The 22,438-nt window shown below is 36.1% G+C and overlaps 2 protein-coding genes across 2 annotated transcripts; both read right to left on the reverse strand.

The window, feature by feature from the left end:
- Positions 1-5,841: 5,841 nt before the first annotated feature.
- LOC123877956 (F-box only protein 28) lies at positions 5,842-12,972 on the reverse strand. Its single transcript, XM_045924903.1, has 9 exons — positions 12,708-12,972; positions 11,224-11,351; positions 10,629-10,749; positions 9,715-9,907; positions 8,934-9,049; positions 8,375-8,462; positions 7,564-7,653; positions 6,755-6,871; positions 5,842-6,200 (listed from the first exon to the last, which is right to left on the reverse strand). The coding sequence occupies exons 1-9, from the start codon at positions 12,789-12,791 to the stop codon at positions 5,932-5,934; spliced, it is 1,206 nt and encodes a 401-aa protein (XP_045780859.1). The 5' UTR covers positions 12,792-12,972; the 3' UTR covers positions 5,842-5,931.
- Positions 12,973-16,943: 3,971 nt separating this feature from the next.
- LOC123877928 lies at positions 16,944-21,810 on the reverse strand. Its single transcript, XM_045924863.1, has 7 exons — positions 21,630-21,810; positions 20,393-20,608; positions 20,137-20,253; positions 19,580-19,684; positions 18,486-18,542; positions 17,080-17,834; positions 16,944-16,964 (listed from the first exon to the last, which is right to left on the reverse strand). Exons 1-7 carry the CDS (start codon positions 21,778-21,780, stop codon positions 16,944-16,946), a joined length of 1,422 nt encoding a protein of 473 aa, XP_045780819.1. The 5' UTR covers positions 21,781-21,810.
- Between the last annotated feature and the right edge of the window lie 628 nt (positions 21,811-22,438).

Raw genomic sequence — 22,438 nt, forward strand, 5'->3', positions numbered from 1 at the left:
TCATAGTCTGCCACGCTGGCCCAATGCGGATCGGCAGACTTCACACACCTTTGAGTACAACGAGAACTCTCAGGCATGCAGGTTTCCTCACGATGTCTTCCTTCACCGTTAAAGCAAGTGATATTTAATTGGTTAAAACGCACATAACTGAAAAGTTAAGAGGTGCGTGCCCGGGATCGAACCCCCGACTTCCAATTAGGAGTCGGACGTTCTAACCACTAGGCTATCACAGCTGTAGAGGTCAATAACCGTAGTATAAATAGGTGCTGCGGGGTCGATGCCGCGTTGTAGGCGGGTCATTGACTGCGAGTTTAGGTACACGCTTACATTGCGGGTTTGAAAAATACTCAATCACTAAAAGTACAAGTATAAGGCAAATGGTTATTGGTATTGGATTGTGTTTAGGTAGTACAATCAAACAAACATACATATATGAAATAAAATACTTTATGTTACTTTATCTTTAACTTATTATTATAATTTATTTTGTTGTTAAAAGTAATATTGGCGAGTTGTAAACTAGTCGAATTATTTTCTTGTGTTGGTAAAAGATTAAAGGTAAAAGGTAAAAGATAGAAAGAGGCCGGTCTTCAAACAAAGATCTTCAAAAGGAAGCCTATTTTATTAAAATCGGCTTCATATTATAATATTTAATAAATATTTTAGAAATTTCTTTAAATTGTGTGCGTAAGCTTAAAATATAGGTTTTATTGCAGTTTGTTGTTTATTTAATATGTATACTTATGTATTTTAGGTTATATAAATAAAATTATAATGCTTTTGGGAATGTGCAATGTGTGTTTGGATCTTATAAGCCTAAATAGGTAGGTACTAGGTAGCTATATTTTATCAAATATGTAAATAAAGTGTGAATGTTATTTTAGTACATATAAAAACGCTCGAAAATACTTTTTTTTTCTTGCCAATAATAAATTAACAATTAAATAAGTGTTTTATTTATTTATAACTAGCTGACACCCGCGACTTCATCCGCTTGGATTTAGGTTTTTCGATATCCATTGGTATATCGAAAACTCTTTGATTTTCCGGGATAAAAAGTAGCCTATGTGCTAATCCAGGATATTGGCTATCTCCATTCTGAATTTCAGCCAAATTCGTCCAGTGGTTTTTGCGTGAAGGAGTAACAAACATACGCACACACACATACACACAATCTTTCGCCTTTATAATATTAGTGTGAAGTGTGATGTAAAATATAAATAATACTCGAATGTAAATATTTATGAATAAAAATACATCCATACTAATATTATAAATGTGAAAGTGTGTCTGTCTGTCTGTCTGCTACCTTTTCACGGCCCAACAGTTTAACGGATTCTGACGAAATTTGGTATAGAGTTAACTTATCATATATAGAGTTAGTTAGTTAGATAAAAAGTAGCCTATGTCCATCCCGGTGATGGACATAGGCTACTTTTTATCGCAGAAAATCAAAGAGTTCCCACGGGATTCTTAAAGACCCATCCGTTTAACCGACTTGTATGAAAGGTACCGAGGTAGCTTGCGTAATTAACATAGGCAAATTTTATCCCAGAAATCAAATAGTTCCCACGGGAACTTTTAAAACCTAAATCCACGCGGACGAAGTCGCGGGCATCCTCTAGCCTGAAATAAACCTATAGCCTCAATAGCTCAACGGTTGAGGAGCGGACTGAACTCCGAAAGGTCCACGGTTTAAACTCCACCTGTTGTATTATTGTTGTACTTACTCCTAGCACAAGCTTTACGTATAGTATAACAATAAGGCTAAGTTTTTGCTAGTGTTCTGGATACACCCTGTATAGTTTATAGCCTCGATAGCTCAACGGTTATAGTAGGGGAGTGAAATCCGAAAGGTCGGCGGTTCAAAACCCACCTGTTGCACTATTGTCGTAGCACAAGCTTTACGCTTAGTTTGAGGGGAAAGGGGAATGTTAGTCATGATTCCATTGGCTAATATTCTTAAAAAAAAATCCTAAGGAGAATATAATTTCCAGAATCGAACCTGTGACTCCTTGCTGAAGTTACACGAAAACGTTTTGCGTCATCATTCCTCATACGCATGGCTAAGGTTTGGAATACTCTTCCGCGATCTGTTTAGAGTAAATAGGTTTATTCTATTTCTAAGTAAACGCGTCCTATCTTAAGCCACATCATCACTTTCCATCAGATGTGATTGTGGTCAAGCGCTTGCCTATAATGAATTCAAAAAAAAAGTCTGTTTGTAACCTGTTCATTCGTTTCGACGTGAAGGAAACGAATGAACTGATTTTGATGAAAATTGGCACAACACTCAAGAGATAGCTTGCCACGTAGAGAGTAGAGACAGACAGACATAATTTTTTGCGCAAGAAAATATCTCGGCACCAAGAAAAGTATTACGTAATAAATAAAACAACTATATAATTTTAGACAAGAGTATTCTATTAATACTTTTATTTTTAATTAAGTTATAATATTATAACACAGAGCTAATCGAAACCTATCTATCTATTTATAATACATGTCTATGCCTTTCGTTAATTTAATATCTAAAAACCTTAGCTACTTATGTTTTTACTTAAGTGACAAGTGTAAATTAATTTATAACACTCCCGACAAGTGAAGGTTACAGTAACTAGAAAAGAGCTGATAATTTTCAACCTACGAGCCTATAACTTATAGATAGTTAAAAATATTACATTTGAACACATTTTTTTGTTTACAACAAAAAAAATTAAAATGTCCACATTCTCTTAAAGTCAAAACATGCAAAAATTAATCCATACTATAATATTATAAATGCGAAAGTGTGTCTGTCTGTCTATATTTCTGTCTGTCTGTTTGTCTGCTACCTTATCACGGCCCAACAGTGTAACCGATTCTGACGAAATTTGTTACAGGGTTAGCTTATATCCTGGGGACGGACATAGGCTACTTTTTATCCCGGAAAAACAAACAGTTCCCACGGGATCTATAAAAATCTAAATCCACGCGGACGAAGTCGCGGGCATCCTCTAGTTTTACATAAAAAATTGCCTCACACTCATTTCACTTCTGTCTGGTGGACAGTCACCCTTACTAAAGCATAAACGAAATATTTTCATACTTGGTACATATACATTTTATGTTATGTATAAGACAGTTAAAGATTACTAAAATATAATAAAATAAAATTAATCTTTACTTTTCATAATAATTTGTCTTACCGTTAATGTAATCACTAACAACCAAAAATTCTTCTTGAATGTTTAAACTAACGTGATTCATTTCCATTATAAGTATAGAATGTAATGGCTTTACTCAACCACTTAACTAACTTTCGACAAAATAACACATGGCGCACAGGCAACAAGTAATAACCAATAGCGGACAGACGCGCGCTATTTGGCTGAGAAATTTCCGCGCCATTCGAAAATAAGAATTTCGCGCAGGTAACTTATGATAGTTGTAGTGCTGCTCATGTATTGTACGTAACACACAAGTGCACATACGATTTTGCTTAACTTAAAAAAGAATATTTGAAGAATTTTCCGGCATAAAAATTAAAACCACTGTCTGCCCGTTAGAGAGAAAAGGCCACACGCCTCCACTCCACTCCAGTTCAGTGGATATGCACCCTAATAAAATGATAACAAAAATTGACCACTACAGAATAGTACAGTAGCCAGATGTCCTAAATATTTAAATACAATGTACACTCGCACTTACTACATTTATAACGGTTGTTTTTAGTAGATACACTTAAGAGGGGTCTCTCCGTAACTCGCTTCTTACAAACGTAGTTCCAATTTCATTTGAATATTAAGCAACCAAAGTCCATGAAATTTTGCAGACATATTCTTGAAACTAATATCTGTGGTCTGTGGTTTTCCAGATTTCTGTTAAAATATTCGGTTTCAAAGTTACGCGGTCTTAAAAATTTACATACAAATCTTTGAGCCCCTGTAATTTTAAAACTACATATTTTTAGAAAAATCTAAAACACCACAGACACAGATATTAGTTTTTAGAATATGTCTGCAAAATTTCATGGACTTTGGTTGCTTAATATTCAAATGAAATTGGAACTACGATTGTATGAAGCGAGTGAGGGGGAGAACCCTGTTAAATACGTATTTTATTAATTTTACAATAAATAAGTGTAAATTAAAAATTTATAACACCCCCGACGATCCAAAGTATTTGAGTTTTCCAAAACATCATTTTCAAATAAATAATTATGTATTTAGGCAACGTCCATCTTGACAGCTTGACATTTGTCTATTGACATAATATTATGAACCTAACGGTTATCTAACCTTCTTTTCTACAAGAAAACTAGAAAAGAGCTGATAACTCTTAAACGGCTGAACCAATTTTTTTAGATTATGGCTAAGAACACTCTCGATCAAGCCACCTTTCAAACAAAAAAAACTAAATTAAAATCGGTTCATTCGTTTAGGCGCTACGATGCCACAGACAGATACACAGATACACAGATACACAGATACACAGATACACAGATACACAGATACACAGACACACAGATACACACGTCAAACTTATAACACCCCTCTTTTTGGGTCGGGGGTTAAAAACTTAAAATACACACTTTGATTTATACCTAAATATTGCTCCAAGAGTTTCCAAATAGGAATAAACTGACTATAGCGTAAAATTACTAGAAACAATTTTATTTATTCGATAATAAATTGTTCCATACAAAATGACGTTTTTCAAGACTTCAAGCATTCAATTAGCCTCGATAGCTCAACGGTTGAGGAGCGGACTGAATTCCGAAAGGTCGGCGGTTCAAACCCCACCCGCTGCACTATTGTCGTACCCACTCCTGGCACAAGCTTTACGCTTAATTGGAGAGGAAAGGGGAGCATCAGTCATGATTAGCATGGCTAACATTCTTTAAAAAAAAAATTTGACTTCTTGGCAGTAAGATCCGTAGAAGAACCAGAGTAACTGACATAACTCTGCATGGAGCTTCTAGAGTGCACGGCAGAACAACGACAGCGCCACTTGGGATCCCCAACCTCACTTCATGAAGCTCTCGGCAACCTGGGCGGTCTACTTGACTTCTGGAGCAAGCTTGGATGGCTGGAGTGAAGACCTCGACAAAGGGCAACGCACGCACAACAGACGGAAACGCATAAGTGCGGAAACCAGCCCAGAGAGAGAAAGATAGCTCAACGGGTTGCGAAGCTGAAGTGGCAATGGGCAGGGCACATAGTTTGGAAAACCGTTAGACGTTGGGGGTCCCAAGGTGTAAGAATGGGGACCTCGCACCAAAAAGCGCAGCGTTAGAAGAACTATAGTACTCTATCCACGGAGAGAAGTTAGTATAAGCTTTCTCTGTTATGTAATCCCATACAAATGCCCGTGACAAAAAAAACAGTCAGTGTTAACCATTTTGAGTGACCAGCCAATCACAAACCGTTAGAACCGCCGAAGTATTCTGACTGACTGACTGACTTATCTATCAACACACAGCTCAAACCACTGGACGGATCGGGCTGGGCATGTAGATAGCTATAATGACGTAGGCATTCACTACGAAAGGATTTTTTTAAATTCTTTGGGGGGGGGGGGGTTTGGAATTTGTATAGTACATGCAAGTCGTGGGCATAAGCCTACAAATAGCATATTATACAATCTAAGAATATGTAAATGATAAAAGAGCGTGGATTTGACCTCCAGCTCGCTCCAGCAATGCGCAGGGCTTAAATTACTTTCATACATGGCATAATATTGTAAATCAAATCTTTGAAAAGAGCAACCGCCGAGTTTCTTGCTGGTTCTTCTCGGTAGGAAAGGCATTCCGAACCATTGGGTAGATGCTCTTGACGATTCAAAAGTACTTGTAAAAGTTTAATTGAATATTTTGAATTTGATTAAAAATCAAATGATTTTGAATTTAATGCTAGTTTTCATAGAATCACTAAAACATTGTATTTTTATTTATTCCGTTTTCAGCTTCTTTGCTTCGACATCATCTTGTTCAGTATTCGACATACGTTTGAGTTTCCCTTCGAAGCTTTTGGACAAATTCGATAGATGGCGTATCTCGTTGGTGATCCCCCGGATTTTGGCCATTGTTGACTGGTTTTTAGTTTTGGGGCTCTGAGTTGACGTGGAAGGACCCGGGTTTGGGTCCGATTTCGGGTCCAAATCTTCGGATAGGCTTGGCAGTTTTATTAGAGGTTTCCGTGGCTTTATATTAGGTAGAGCTGGAATAGAAAAGATATTTATGAATCTATATTATAGTGAAACTGGTCAAGTGCGAGCTAGACAAGCGCACCGTAGGTTCCGTACATTGTAACTAAAACTATGGTATTTGCTTAAATTGACAAGCTGGTAAACTCCTGGCTGATGAACTCCTGGCACAGTCTGAAGATGTCTGTGTCCTGAAGCTTAAGATTGTACAATTGTACAGTCAAAAGTCGTAAGTAGTTTAGCACTTTAATGATGATATTCGCGTGGCACGGTTATGCACATGCGTTAGGTGTGTAGCATTTTTATAGAAAAAGGTCATAAGTGCGACAGCTTTTTGATGCAATAGTTTCGCGGAATTGCTATTCGAATTCTGAGCCCGAGTCTGTTTAGTCCACAGTGACCCGTCAAAGTTCGCACTAGAATGTATAGATTTCTCCTACTAAGCGCCAGCACCTAAGAGTCTGTCTTCTTATTGAAGGATTCGACCAGTGCTTTCGAATGGTTTAACCGTGGCAAGTGTTTCCAGTAGTGCAGATATATTAGAATGGGACAAATCTGGATAACAAACCTTTAGCCTGATTCCTCTTCGATGTACCGATAGGTAGTACGGAGAGGTCCAGTTTGATCTGGCTGCCGAAATGGCGGAGCGGCTGAGACCCTGACGCAGCATCACTGGCTGCTGTTGCTGAAAATTGGGATGATGAAAAAGTTTATAGGAGAATGGGTAGTTATTAAAATATCACTTGCTTTAACGGTGAAGGAAAATATTGTGAGGAAATGCAATGCAAAGAAGAAATCGAAAGAAATGCAATGGGTTGGCTGGAAGAGATCACTATAGTCCTAGATAGAACCTGGAAGAGATAAGGTCGCCCTTTGTTTTTAAATCTTTCCTGTATATTATTGTTTGTCATAGTTTTAAGCAATAAAGTTGTTTAAATAAAAAAAATTAAAAAAAATGCATTTCATTTCTGACTAAATCAAAATCAAAATTTATTTATTTCACGTAGGACACGTGTCTCTTATGCTACGTCTGTGATTCTACAGCTCTTGACTGCAATCTCACCTGGTGGTAAGTGATGATGCAGTCTTAGATGGAAGCGGGCTAACTTGGAAGGGGTATAGCAGTTCCACTATACCCATATTCTTGATCGGTTTCTACACGGCATCGTACCGGAACTAAATACTACTAATAAATCGCTTGTTGGCACGACTTTGCCGGAAGGGTGGTAACTAGCCACGGCCGAAGCCTCCCTAGGGCGGAACTAGCCACGACCGAAGCCTCCCTAGGTAGGTAACTAGCCACGGCCGAAGCCTCCCTAGGGCAGAACTAGCCACGGCCGAAGCCTCCCATCAGACAAAGACAGATCAAAGCCTCACCTGCGATAGCTTTTCCTCCAGCCGCTTGGTTGGTGTGAGTCAGTTCACTGTACTTTATGTCGCACTCTTCTATACGCTTCTTGAGATCCGCTGCGAACAAACAAAATAACCAACTTTCTACTACGCAAAGTTTTACAATTAGCTGATGACTTAGTTCGCGTGGATCCCGAAATCCCGAAGGAACTCTGAGTTTCCGGGATAAAATGTAGCCTGTCACTCTCCAGGTCTTTAACTATAACCATGCAAAAAATCACGTCCATCCGTTGCTCCGTTGCGACGTGATTGAAGGACAAACCATCAAACAAACATTTCGCATAATATAGTGCGGGTGGTGACTAGCCGACATGTAACATTTCTTTTTAAAATGGCTATGACACATGGACTAGCGATGCTATGGGCGATTGTTGCAAAAAACAATCGAATAAATCGAACAGTTGAAAAATCGATTGTAGATTTATTCGTCTTCACAAAAACAATCGAGCAAAAATCGACAATCGATTCTTCAATAATTCGATTAAGTCTATGAATGCAGATCGCACGGTTTGTAACGAATAAAACGAAAACCTAAATCAATTGCGCAGTTGCATTCGATTTTCGATTCATTCGTCTAGGCCCGCGCGCTATGTACATTGTACAGTAACAATAATTGAACAATCGACTGATTTTTGATTGTTCAATTTATAGATTATTCGATGAATCAAATAATAACAACAATTGAATAATTTCGATTGTTATTCGAATGAATCGCCCATTACTAACATGGACGGACGGACAAACAGACTGGACGGTTTCACCAAAGAACGCGAATTACCTATAGCGTTGTCTTGCTGTCTCTGTCGTTTGGACATGTCTCGGATAGCTTTATGCTGTTTCCACGCGATTTTCTTGTAGTCCATCATCTGCAAATCAAAATCAGGGTCTTTGGATCTTAAAATAACAAGTATGTATATGTAATAAATAATGACAAATAAAAATCTATTTTAGAATGTACAGGTAAAGCCCTTTCATATGATACCCCACTTGGTATAGTTATCTTACTTTGAAAATTTAAACACATTTTAATTTTTTTTTAATGATGTAACCACAAACTTACTGTTTTCAGATTTATTCCTTTACTTGTGCTATAAGACCTACGTACCTGCCTTTCATGACTCTAGAATCTAGATCAATGGGAAGTACCCTATAGGTTTTCTTGACAGACACGACGTACGGACAGACAGACAGACAACAAAGTGATTTATAGAATTACTTAGGGTTCCGTTTTTCCTTCTGAGGAACTTTGATAACTGTGTTGTTTGTCCTGTCCTGCTGTAAAGCACCTTCGTAGCTATTGTTACCAGTGAGATGGGCCTTGGATTGTTAACACTCACCCGTTTATGATATTTCTTGTACTGAGCGGCGAGGTACAAGGACAGTTTCGCGTTTAAGATGGACCTTCGACGGAGATGCAGCATCTCTTGACGGGCCGCTATTGGCGCGAGGACCGCTGGAAAAACACATTTTATGACGGCATCACATATATTCATGATCAACCCATTTCCGCCCTACTATTGAGTACGGGTCTCCTCTCAGAATGAGAAGGGTTTAGGCCATAGTCTGCCATGTTGGCCCAATGCGAATTGGCAGACTTCACACACCTTTGAGAACATGGAGAACTCTCAGGCATGCAGGTTTCCTCACCATGTTTTCCTTCACCGTTAAAGCAAGTGATATTTAATTGCTTAAAACACACATAACTGAAAAGTTAGTGGACAACCCCTAGCAATTAGAAATATCATGGGTAAATTTTGTCAATGTGTCAACTGTCATGGCAAAAATACCAGTTTACTCTACTAAACTGTACTTTCTAACACTGAAAGAAAGCCTTGCCTCTCTATCTTGTCTATTCTTGCCTTGCTAGTAATTCTTGCCTCTTCAAGCTTTGTGTTCTTGTGCTAACCTGAGACATTCTAACGCTGAGAAAGAATCATTCCTCTTTCTTGTCTGTTCTTTCCTTGGCCTCATTCCACTTTCTTGCCTATACTTGCCTTGCTAATAATTCTTGCCTCTTCAAGCTTAGTGTTCTTGTGCTAACCTGAGATGTTCTAACGCTGAGAAAGCCTCATTCCCCTTTCTTTCCTGTTCTCATTCCTCTTTCTTGCCTGTTCTTACCTTGCGAGGTTCGCGGGCAGGGCTGCACGGCGCCCTCTTGCAGACGCCTGCGGAAGGCGGGAGATATCTTATCATCAAAATGTTCGATGGCCATACTGGAAATGTCACGCAACTCTTGTAATACTTCATGAGCGCGCGGCGGCGTTTTGGATGACTCCACGATGATTAGCACGCGTCTTATCTCGTCGATTACCTGAAATATCACACTAATATTATAAAGGAGAAAGTTTGTATGTGTGTGTGTGTGTGTGTGTGTGTGTGTGTATGTTTGTTACTCCTTCACGCAAAAACTACTGGACGGATTGGGCTGAAATTTAGAATGGAGATAGATTATACCCTGGATTAGCACATAGGCTACTTTTTATCCCGGGAAATCAAAAGAATTCCCACGGGAATTTTAAAAACCCTATATCCACGCGAACGAAGTCGCGGGCATCAGCTAGTTCAAAATAAAATTTCCAAATTGGTTAATTCTCTGGTTTGGTTTTGGTGGCTAGTTGGAACCCTATCGGAAAGCCGTGCCGCCGAGCGATCTACCGTTCCGGTACGTTGCTGCGTAGAAATCAATTAGGTGTATGGGTTTAATCAAACTTCCATACCCCTTCTAAGTTAGCCTGATTTCAACTTATAGCTCGTTCACACAGGCTGCGTAAGCGTAGACGTAGCGCGTACGATTGCGGTGTAATGTATGGAATTGTATGAAACATAGCACAATGCATGCGTAAAGCGTGGACGTATGCGTAACCCGGTGTGTCAGGGGTTTACGCGCGTCACTACGCACGTGTCACGTGTACGCAATTGGTGTGAATCGGCCTGTAGACTGCATCATCACTTACCACCAGGTGAAATCGTAGTCAAGTGCTAACTTGTAAAGGAATTACAAAAAAACATGTATTCACACTGTGGATACGTACCCGTCCTGGTATGAAGCAGCATAATCCATTGTCTATGAACTTAGTGTACGTCATATTGAGCATAGATATACGAGTCTCTATGGATGTTAGGATATCACAGTGTCGAGATAATGGATGGTATCTGCAAGAAAAAAATAAAATAAATAACTAGACATTATCTTGTCACATAACCTGTGGTGTCTAATAAATACAATAATAATAAATACTGGGAAGATTTTATTTTATTAGGGTTGCCCACTTCAAAAGGAAAAACGTAACCCTTATAGGATCACTTTGTTGACTGTCTGTCTATCTGTCTGTCTGTGAATTTGTGGTTACATCACAAAAAATATATAAAAATATGTTTTAATTTTTAAAGTAAGATAACTATACCAAATGGGGTATCATATGAAAGGGCTTTACCTGTACATTCTTAAACAGATTTTTATTTATTTTTATGTCTAATAGTTTTTGATTTATCACGCAAAATGTCAGAAAAATACCAGAGTATGGAACCCTCATTGCGCGATTTCGACTCGCACTTGGCCGGTTTTTTATATTATGGAGATACAAGATAACATATAGACACAAGATGCTAGAAAGAGAATGAAAATACCTGCGTTCTGACTCTCTCCGAGGTAGCTGGGCCTTAACACTCTTAAGTGCAAGCGCATGTCTCCTCTCAATCATAAGGAACCCTCTGTTCAATATTCTCATACAAATGTCATTAAATTCTTTTGACACCTACAATAAAGAGAAACAGTTATTTCATTATCATTATCATCATCACATAAATAAAGACAAACAGTTTGACAACACACTAAGTATGGATCTCCTCTCGGTATGAGAAGGCTTAGGCCATAGTCCACTATACTAGCCAGCTGATTGGCAGATTTCACATAAGAATACGCACAACAGACAGAAACGCAAGTGCAGAAGTGCAGAAACCAGCCCAGAAAGAAAGAAAAAAAAACTGAGAATTTTATGGTATTCAGGTTTCCTCATTTTTAGGGTGGTTACATCACAAAAAAAATTAAAAAGTGTTTCAATTTTCAAAGTAAGATAACTATACCAAGTGGGGTATCATATGAAAGGGCTTTACATATACATTCTAAAACAGATTTTTATTTATTTTTATGTATGATAGTTTTTGATTTATCATGCAATATGTTGGAAAAAATACCCGAGTACGGAAACCTCAGTGCGCGAGTCTGACTCGCACTTGGCCAGTTTTTTTCTTTCATCATTAAAGCAAAAACTATGAGTATTTTTTTTAAATAAGCTAAGATGTAACATACTTGCATTTTAAGAATTTTGTTAATATTTTAATTAGGTATACAGTATACTTTATCATAGTATTAAATTAATCAATAAAGATGTTTAAATAAATAAAAAATAAAATGATATTTAAAGTCATGAAGTTCATGTACTTATTACATAAATTATTTCAAGTCTGCAACCAGTTTGCAAACAAACGCATCTAGTGTTATATAGACTGTACCAGAACTTACTGGAGAATCATGGATTCAAAGAGAAAGCATTTCATAGTTCCATTAAAATTATTATAAATCCAATAGGTAATTAACAAAATATTCATTAAGTTCTAAACCTACTTAAAATGATTTTATTTATAACTAGCTTTGGCCCGTTTTGCCTGCATGAAATACTAATAAGTTATACCTCAGATTCTTTCAAAAGAATTCTTTTGATCTGTGATATTTTGACCTTATAATTAGTCCAGGAGTGTATTACACGAATATAAACTTTACTAAACACAGGAAGGAATGTTTAATTAATTTTGTCACTATGAATTATTTAGCATACAAACATTTCCTAGTTTTAGAATTAAAACTGAATTAAACAGACGCAAAGGTTAATTTAAGGTCTTATTTACTATAATATACCTAAGACATAAAAGTTTAATGTGTTATGTGGCTGTTATTTGCTATTTTCAGGAGCTGGACGCCTATTAGATCATGGATCCTATGATGGTGATATTTTCCAGGTTATTGAGATTATTCCATTCAAAGAGCCGAGTAAACTGTACATACAGTGCAGTTTAAAAACATTGTCACGTCTATAAATAAAAATCGAACTTACCAGTCGGTTCTTAGCAATTTCATCGAACGATAAATACGAAAATATATTTTCTATGACCAACACGGGAAGCCCCAGCAAAGTCATTTTTCTCACTGGGTTTAGTCTACAAAAGACTACCTTTTATCACATTTGTGAGATAAGAACTAATTAAGTTAACTTGAACAGGCAGTGTTTATTGAAAATTGAAATCATTTTAACAAGGCTTAAAACAAAGCGCAGAATTCTAAATTCGCGATGTTTCTTTGGATGAGCAATCGACTCAGTGTTGTCACTTATGATTTTAGTTTTAGCCTAATGTAAAAAGCCCTTAGCCCACTTTTTTTTTTTTTGATATGATTTCATGACTCTAAGCCCTAATTTGCACGAGTGTTAAAAAAGCGTTGCGATAATACAAAGTACGCCTTAAAAAAGCGTTGACGTATGGACAGATACTTGGGAATGTATTTGTTCAAGATTTGTTCTATTTGAACGCTTTTTTAACAGACGTTAAAAAAGCTCTCGTGCGAATGAGGCATTAATCTTAAGTAAAGTTATACTGGGGATAATAAATAATTGCGATGGTTAGCTCAAGTATTAGATATCTATAGTAGGCGACGGTGCGTCCCCTCGCCTCATAACCCGATTGCATCTTGACCTGTCGTGAACTGTACTTACTTTTCATGGTGCCGCCCCACGCTTGTGATAAACAACAAACAACAAGCACTGGCAAGTGTGTGGATGGGTGTTTGTGTTTACTTACCAACCACTTGCCAAATGCCAACACTTTGGAGCATTCCGATTGGCAGGCGAGCCATCTATGATATTTGCCAATGCTTGCTGTTTGTTGTTTATCACAAGCGTGGAACGGCACCGGGCCGATATGGAGTTTGGACCATCTCCATTTGGTTAGGACGATAGGGGAAAAAGGTAACAGAGTAGACAGACAGACAGACTTTCGCATTTATATTAGTATGATATAAATATAGATTTTTTGTAAATATATTAATAAGTAAGTCTGCCAATCTGTGCTAGCGTGGTGGATTATGGCCAAACCCTTATCATTTTGAGATGAGACCCGTGCTCAGTAGTGGCGATGGATTGGTCATGATGATGATTATATTAATAAATTCGCACTCACTTCGACAGGAAACTATATGATGAGATGATGGCTAACTTTCATCATTGGAGAGGCACAAGAAGAAAAATATGGATCAGTGGACATAAAAAACAAGGTTATCTACCTGAAGTTCGATTTTACCCCAAATTAGCATCTCAATAATACAATCTTTTTCAAAATGAATAACGCGAGCGCCTTCTCTAAGCCGTACTTACATACTAATATTATTCGTTTCACCCTAAAATAGGGCGAAATCCCTAAAACTTGTAACACTTGCGACTTGACATTTGACAAACTTTATTTTTTCTCTTTCGCGCTCATTCCGAATCAATATTGAATGAGAGAGACGCAAACAGGAAGGATTTCTACATTTGACAGGCTTTTGACAGGTACGATACATAAATAATGCACCTTGTACCTATGTGTACATAGGTATTAGGTACTACATGACATGATTCTAGCTAGGTTCTAGTAGTTTATAGAACGATTATTTATAGGTAGGTATTTCATTTTTTATTACAACCCTATGAATGAAAAAAAATTCAAAAGAAACATAAAATCATCATAAAATACATCGATGCATAAAACCGTCTTATTTCACAATTTTCAGTGGCTCCCACTGTACTATAATATGCTATGCCCAGTTAAAACCCTACTGTTTACTAAGCTATTACACTGATCGCGAGCAACATAGAGTAGGATTATATTAGGGTATAGAGTTATCGCTCCCAAGAATTAGGCGTAGTATGGAAGTCAGCGCTCCAAGCGATTGATGTACGAACTAATTTTCTCGTATATATACCTATAGCTATCACTGTCAATATCTATAGGTATAGCCCCTTGCCCATTGTATTTAAAAAAATCAGGGAATATTTTGACACAAGTTTAACTCTTTCATTGTTAGTTAAATTACAAGATATTAATATATTTTAATATACTAAATGTATAATAATTAATTAACTTGTATCTTGTTATAACTAACATAGCTGAAAGAGTTAAACTTGTGTCAAAGCGGTATGGTATAGAAAATAAAATATAAATGATTTATTTTTTTCTTTTATTATAATATTGTAAAGCACAATTTTGGATATAATCATCCTCATTGGCATCCTTCTTCGCGCCACTTAAAATGCGATTAGTATTTTTACACCAGCTGTATAGGAATAAGTTGCAAGATACATCTATTACATAATCAGACAATTGAGTACCATGTTGTTTACATATTGTTATAAAATCGAAATTGCACTGGACAAGTATTAATGTTTTGATATAATTTTTTATGTTATACATGTTACTTTTTTTTTTTAATATATACGTAACTACATCCTGAACGTTAGAAAACATCTCTACAGCTTTTATGGCTGGATATGTAAGAACATGTTTGCCTTTAATTCTTTCTTTACTTTTTATAAATTCAAAATTATTATGGTCATTGCTGTATAGATTATTCATACAAACTTTACAATTTTTGAACACATTCGTCCTAGCTTTTTTTATTACATACCCAGTAACATATTTTAAAATATCGAAAATTTTATCATCCGCCTTTTTTTTTTGTATGCCAATCAAGATATGGTCGTTTATTACTTCATCATATTCAATTTCAACTGGATCACTGTTTGAGGTTACCTTGGCTCTAAAAAAGATTTTTTTTAAGGAGTTGAACAACATATTTTTGGCAGAATCTGCTTCACAATTAGACCCTTTGGAGTGGCTGGATAGATTATTAATAAGCACAGCAGCAAAGGCAATTTCGAAGCCAGCACACGTCGGATTTGTATTTCGTACGCCGTGGCTTCGAATAGAGCCAAAAAAGTTCTCCAAAGGATCTTGATTGAAATGCCTCATCCAAAAGGCCCTCAAACAGTGATCCTTGAGCAACTTCTCTTTCAAATAAATAACATTTTCGATTGTCCAGATCCAATTATTTATAGATGGGACACTGCAACTTTTCCCATTCCTATCTACAAATTTCATAGATTTCAAAACTTCTTTTGCTTTTGTCCAAGTTTCTTGATGACTGGATGAATGAGTCACGGGCCCGAGCAATGGTTTCCCTGGCTTTTTTACTGAGTTTCCAAAACTTCCATTCATCGAGTCGAAAAGTTCATCAAAAAACTTAATTAAATCCGCAGTTTCCCTACTCTCTTCAGGTATTATTTTTTTATCTGTAACAAAGTAAATAAAAATATCTATGTAAAATGTTGCAAATATTAATATTCTAATCACACTAATATTATAAAGGCGAAAGTTTGTATGTGTGTGTGTGTGTGTGTGTGTATGTTTGTTACTCCTTCACGCAAAAACTACTAGACGGATTTGGCTGAAATTGAGAATGGAGTTAGATAATATCCTGGATTAGCACATAGGCTACTTTTTATCCCGGAAAATCGAAGAGTTCCCGCGGGATTTCAAAAAACCTAAATCCACGCGGGCGAAGTCGCGGGCATCGGCTAGTAATGAAATATATCTGGGACACCGGATATGAAACTAGTTTCTATTATGGCGCATACAGATAGAGCAGTGAAGGCAAGCAAAGGCAATTTGCTATACGTAAAGTTCTATACAATCAATCTCTATTTTTATAAACAGTTATCACACTAATATTATAAAGGCGAAAGTTTGTATATGTGCGTGTGTGTGTGTGTGTGTGTGTGGGTGTGTGTGTGTGTATGTTTGTTACTCCTTCACGCAAAAACTACTGAACGGATTTGGCTGAAGTTCGAAATGGAGATAGAAAATATTCTGGATTAGCACATAAGCTACTTTTTATCCCGGAAAACCAAAGAGTTCCCACGGGATTTCAAAAAACCTAAATCCACGCGAACGAAGTCACGGGCGTCGGCTAGTCAATCATAATTTTAAACAAATTAGTTGGATCGGAAATACAATGGTTCAAAAAGAAGTTAACCATTCCTCACCTGCAAAATATCCCATACACTTGGCAACAGATGCGCTAAATACCTGAGTCGCACATTTCACCTTCATTTTTTTTATTTTAGCAGGTATGACATGGTTATCTGTAAGTTTTGGCAAAAATTTCAACCCTTTGTATTCCGGATTTTCTTCATATAATCTTATAATGTGATCCCATTTCCCAGTACATAGAGTATTATTTATTTTATATAAAACATTTTTAGTCAGCATATTATTCCTGATACCTTTGAGCATGTGTGGAACATCAAAAAGAGGGACAATTTCTTGATCATTGATTATAAAAATGTTTTGTTTTAGTTCTCTGTTATTTTTTAAATATAAACTTTTTGTTTCATTCACAAGTTCTTTGATGGCACTAACATTTGAGGATCCCTGATCACAAATGGTTGCTATAACTTTTAATCCAGTAGATTGCACTTTGCTTATAATAGCTTTGATTTGATTTTTTAGTTCTAGTTTAGATGTGCTTCCGCTGCAAAACGTGTAAGCCAGTGGCTGCTTATAATTTTTTTGGATACCTCTTATCATGAAAACTAATGCATGGTCCGCGATTTTGTTTGCTGCTTTTATTCCATTATCTACATAACCTCTAATTAAATCTTTTTTTCTATTATAATCGAAATGAGGTGTGAGTGCCATCTCATCAAAAAGTAACACACATAATTTTTCTGTTTCTGACATTTTTGAAGCTCGTTTTTTTAAATGGGAAAATATGCTTTCATTTATGCCTGGTTTCAAGTTTGCACTAGAAATCATGCGACTTAAAGTTACAGGAGCAGGTAAAACTAAAAAGCTTCTAAACCATCTGTATGCTCTTGGTCCCATTTTATAAAATGCTAATGACAATATTTTTTCTTCTTTGGTGTATCTCCTTCCAAATTTTCCTTTATTAGCAAGATTAATCTGCATCATGAAAAACACCATGGCAGCAGTTGTAAAATTACTCGTAACTTTTAAAAATGTAGAATTTTCTGTTAATTTAAGTGCTTTCTTCAATTTTGTTGCATAGTTATCTTTGGTTTTTTGCATCTTCTTAATTTTTTCCTTAAGGAAAGATAGTTCTTTACATTGTGGTAGTCCACGTTTTACAGAACCTGTAAATTGAATAAATATTAATTAATGCACAATATGGATCCAAGCTGTCACAGCCTAGTGGTTATGATGACTCTTAATCAGAGGTTGGGGATTCGATTCTGGGCATGCACCTATAACTTTCAGAGATATGTGCATTGTAACAAATTAAATATCACTCGTTTTAACAGTGTAGGAAAACATCGTGAGGAAACCTGCATGCCTAAGATTTCTCCATAATGTTCTCAAATGTATATGAAGTCTGCCAATCTGCACTTGGCCAGCGTGGTGGATTATGGCCATAATCTTCTCAAATTGAGAGCAGACCCGTGCTCTGTAGTTAGCTGGCTATGGGTTGATCATGGTGATGATGATGATGATGATGTATTAGTAAGAGAAAATATATTATTAACTAGCTGACGCCCGCGACTTCGTCCGCGTGGATTTAGGTTTTTCAAAATCCCGTGGGAACTCTTTGATTTTCCGGGATAAAAAGTAGCCCATGTGCTAATCCAAGATATTATCTATCTTCATTCTGAATTTCAGTCAAATCCGTCCAGTAGTTTTTGCGTGAAGGAGTAACAAACATACACACACACACACACACATACAAACTTTCACCTTTATAATATTATAGTGTGAAGTGTGATATTGTAATTTAACTATTAATGTACCTTTGAAGACAGGCTGGTGGATTTTTTCTTTACCATATTTCTTCTTTGTAAATAAATCTGTAAGAAACAGAAAAAAGTCACTTTTAAAAGAGTATAAGTGAGAATATTATTTATACTAGCTGATGCCTACAACTGCAAAGTTTGGATTTTTCAACATCTTGTGGGAACTCTATGATGTTCAGAGATAAAAGTATGTGTAAGTCTGCCTGTGTCCATTTCCAAGTTCAAAGCAATCTATTTGTCAATTTTCGTTAAGATTGGTTCAGCAGTTAAGCCATGTAAAGGTAACAGACAGACAAGCAGACATTTCCGAATTAGTAATATTAGTCATGATCAACCCATCGCCAGTCCACTACTGAGCGCAGTTCTCCTCTCAAAATGAGAAGGGTTCAGGCAATAGTCCACCACGCTGGCCAAGGGCAGATTGTCAAACTTCACACACTCATGAAAACATGACAGAAAACTCAGACATGCAGGTTTCCTCATAATGTTTTCCTCCACCGTTAAAGCAAGTAATATTTCATTACTTAAAACTAGTGTTGTTATGGATATCCATATCCGTAACCGAAACTATCGGATATCCGAAATAAAAAAATATCCGTAACCGTAACTGAATCCGTAATAAAAGTTTTGGATAGTTTCGGATAGGGCGGAGTCTAACTAAATACTACACTCGTACGAATTAACTGTGCACTCCGCTGGAATGCGACACCTTCATCAGTTCACATTTTACAGTTCCTTAAAAAAATTAATATCCGTAACCGAAACTATCGGATAATCCGAAATAATTTAATATCTATAACCGTAACCGAAACCGATATTATTTTTTACCAATATCCATATCCATATCCGGATCCGAAATTATATATCCATAACATCCCTACTTAAAACCCACATACCTAACTTTGAAAAGTTAAAGATTTACATCATAGCACTTGTCAATAACTGTATTTTTTTACATTTCAATATGAGTGAGCTTATGCAAAATGAATACCAATTTACTTTAATAAATGAGTTCTGTTTGAGAACTATATCTCTTAAGTCTCTAGTATTGCAAGAGTACTAGAAAGAAAACACAATGTACATGTACTCACTATCAGAAGATGATGGATTGCTCAGATTTATGTCTTCAGCTTTATCCGATTGACCAACTATTTCAATATTTATGTTGCCAATTTCTTGCAGGGGCTTTCTACCGACTGGAATAATAAAAAATAGTCATAAATACATTTATTTCAAATTGATAGCTACAAATAATTTGTCGTAAACAAACTTTGTCTGCATGGATTTAGGTTTTTAAAAAACCCGTTAGAACTCTTTGATTTTCCGGGATAAAAAGTTGCCTTTAACAATTTCCGGGACGCAAGCTATCTCTGTGCAAAGTTTTATATAAACTGATTAAACAGATGGTCCATTAGAGATCCTGTGGGAACTCTGATTTTCCAGGATAAAAAGTAATGTCAGTCCTGGTATGTTAGCTAACTCTGATTCATTTCTTCAAATCTGTTAAACTGTTAGGATGTGAAAAGCTAGCAGACAGACAGACACTTTCACATTTATAATATTAGTGTGAACTGCTAATGAATAGTATGCATTGATATGCATCTCTTGCACCATGTAAAATTGTATGTTACATTAATATGATGCTTACTGTTAGAAGATGATGGTTTGCTCTGATGTATGTCTTCAGCTTTGTCCGACTGACTTATGATTTCAACATTGATGTTGCCAACTTCTTGTTGGGGTTCCCTACGTTTAATTAAGAATCCTGTAACAAAGTATGATAATAGTCCGTTACTACCAAAAATCATAATGCTATTTAATTTTTTTAAACATATTATATTACACAATAGAAATCACAAATGTGGTTTTTAAACTACACTAAATAATTACAAAAATATACTAACCTGGTAGATTCAGGGTTGGTGTTGCATTGGCACATAGTCTATTACTAGCAGTATGAAATCGAGCTTGAAAATGATGATGACATATTCTTCCATATTTATGAATGGTCTTGTTGTCCAGTGCTAATATATCTCCACCAATTGCATAGAGCCAAGTACGAAATCGGTCTGGGTCTTTTTCAGGATTAGGAAAACGATGTAATATTGTTCCATCCAATCCTATAACAAACAATGAATATTCCACTTTTGAGTATTTTATACCAATATATAAAAAAACATAACTTACACCAGTGCCCTGTTTATCAAACGTTACAAGTCTACAAGCTCACAAATTACATCTACCGCATTATCTGTCGGTAAAATAGAAGGTATGGTAGAATTACTTGTTATTTAAGTCAATGTTTAAAAATAAAACTTTTTTCAAAGACATAGTTTGATTACAAACCTCTTGTAAAACCTATTTTATTAGTTTTATGAATTATGATTAGAAATTTAACCATCTTTTCTGCAGATCTATAATTTGGCAAACATAGATGGTTTATTGAAGACCCATGTTAATACCTAACCTATGGTACTGTTTATATGAGATCTTTTAGAGAAAAGAACATAGCAGTGAATCATTCATGCCATTCATTGATTTTGTTACTTGCACGAAGTTTTTGTCGAGAAATAAGAAAATAAACACAACTCTAATGTTATAAATCTTTTAATGTTACACTAGCGACCCGCCCCGGCTTCGCACGGGTGGACATTTATTTTTCTATTTTCCGGGATAAAATATAGCCTATACGGATTCGGAAGAATCCCTCTAAGTAATGGTAAAAGAAATTTTGAAATCGGTCCAGTAGTTTTTGAGCCTATTCAATACAAACATACAAAAATACAAAGGTTTCCTCTTTATAATATTAGTATAGATAGATTTAGTCAACAGAAGCTCTTAAATTTTTTCGTAACAAGTTACAAGCTACAAAGGCATTTATGGCTTTTTCGTACAAAACGAGACTGAACTTTTGTAATGCAAGGTTTATAATGTTTGATAAACAGGGCACAGGTGTCATGCTTCACATTTTATGGGTACAAATTGTATGCATTTCTTATAATATTTCTAGAATACTTGTTTCGACTTCGGTCCCTAAAGTCTCTGCCATAAACTACCACTAACATTTACTTCATATGTAATCGTATTATACTTAGTAAAATAACATGAAATTGTAATAGTTGTGAAAAATATTTTACTTACGTGTCTTGCTGCAGTTCGGTACACAGCATTTTCTATCAAGCGGCATCGTCGAAAGTAACCAAATCGAAATGAGAATCAGAGTCCAAAAAAGATAGCGTGGGTCAACAATAGAAAACAGGTCCGTCGGTGTCCAGGTAAAGCTTAGTCGCATAAAATTAAATATAAACGAATTAAAAACACACTAACTTCTCTAACAGATGGATAACGAATGTTTTTTTTTTAAATCGAGTGACAAGACGTGTCATTTAACAATGACCACTAGTGAAACGAAACGTAACAAGTTAACATGCATTAAATTCAAATTATAAGGTAATTATTAAAAATAGTTATAACTAACTTTATTTATTAAAAAATTTAATAATTTTTAAATGTAATAATTTTTACAGTCAAATTTGTCTATTTAATAGATATCATTTTCTGTCTTTTATTAACGACAAAGCTGCGTGAAATGAAACATGTAACGACTCTAGAGAAAAGGGATGCCAGCATAAAAAAATCTTTGGTATTGCCACTACAAATATTGTTGGCGCTCCCTATCGGTTGATGTACGAACTATATCAGTTCATACTTCCATAGTTTTGTTCGAAGCGAAAGCACCGTGGCGAGCAATTTGCTCTTATCCATTGAGGAGTTCTGTTCTCCATCTCCGAAGATATTCATCAGATCAGCACCAAATTTATATGGGACCACCTGCACAGTATACCCTTTCAAACAAAAAAAATCCAAATCGGTCCAGGCATGAGTCCAAGCGTCTTTGAGTACCTAATCGGAAACGTCGGAAACATAAAAAAAAAGATTCTGACAAATTG

Source organism: Maniola jurtina, chromosome 25, assembly GCF_905333055.1.
Source record: "Maniola jurtina chromosome 25, ilManJurt1.1, whole genome shotgun sequence".
NCBI classification, from domain to species: domain Eukaryota; kingdom Metazoa; phylum Arthropoda; class Insecta; order Lepidoptera; family Nymphalidae; genus Maniola; species Maniola jurtina.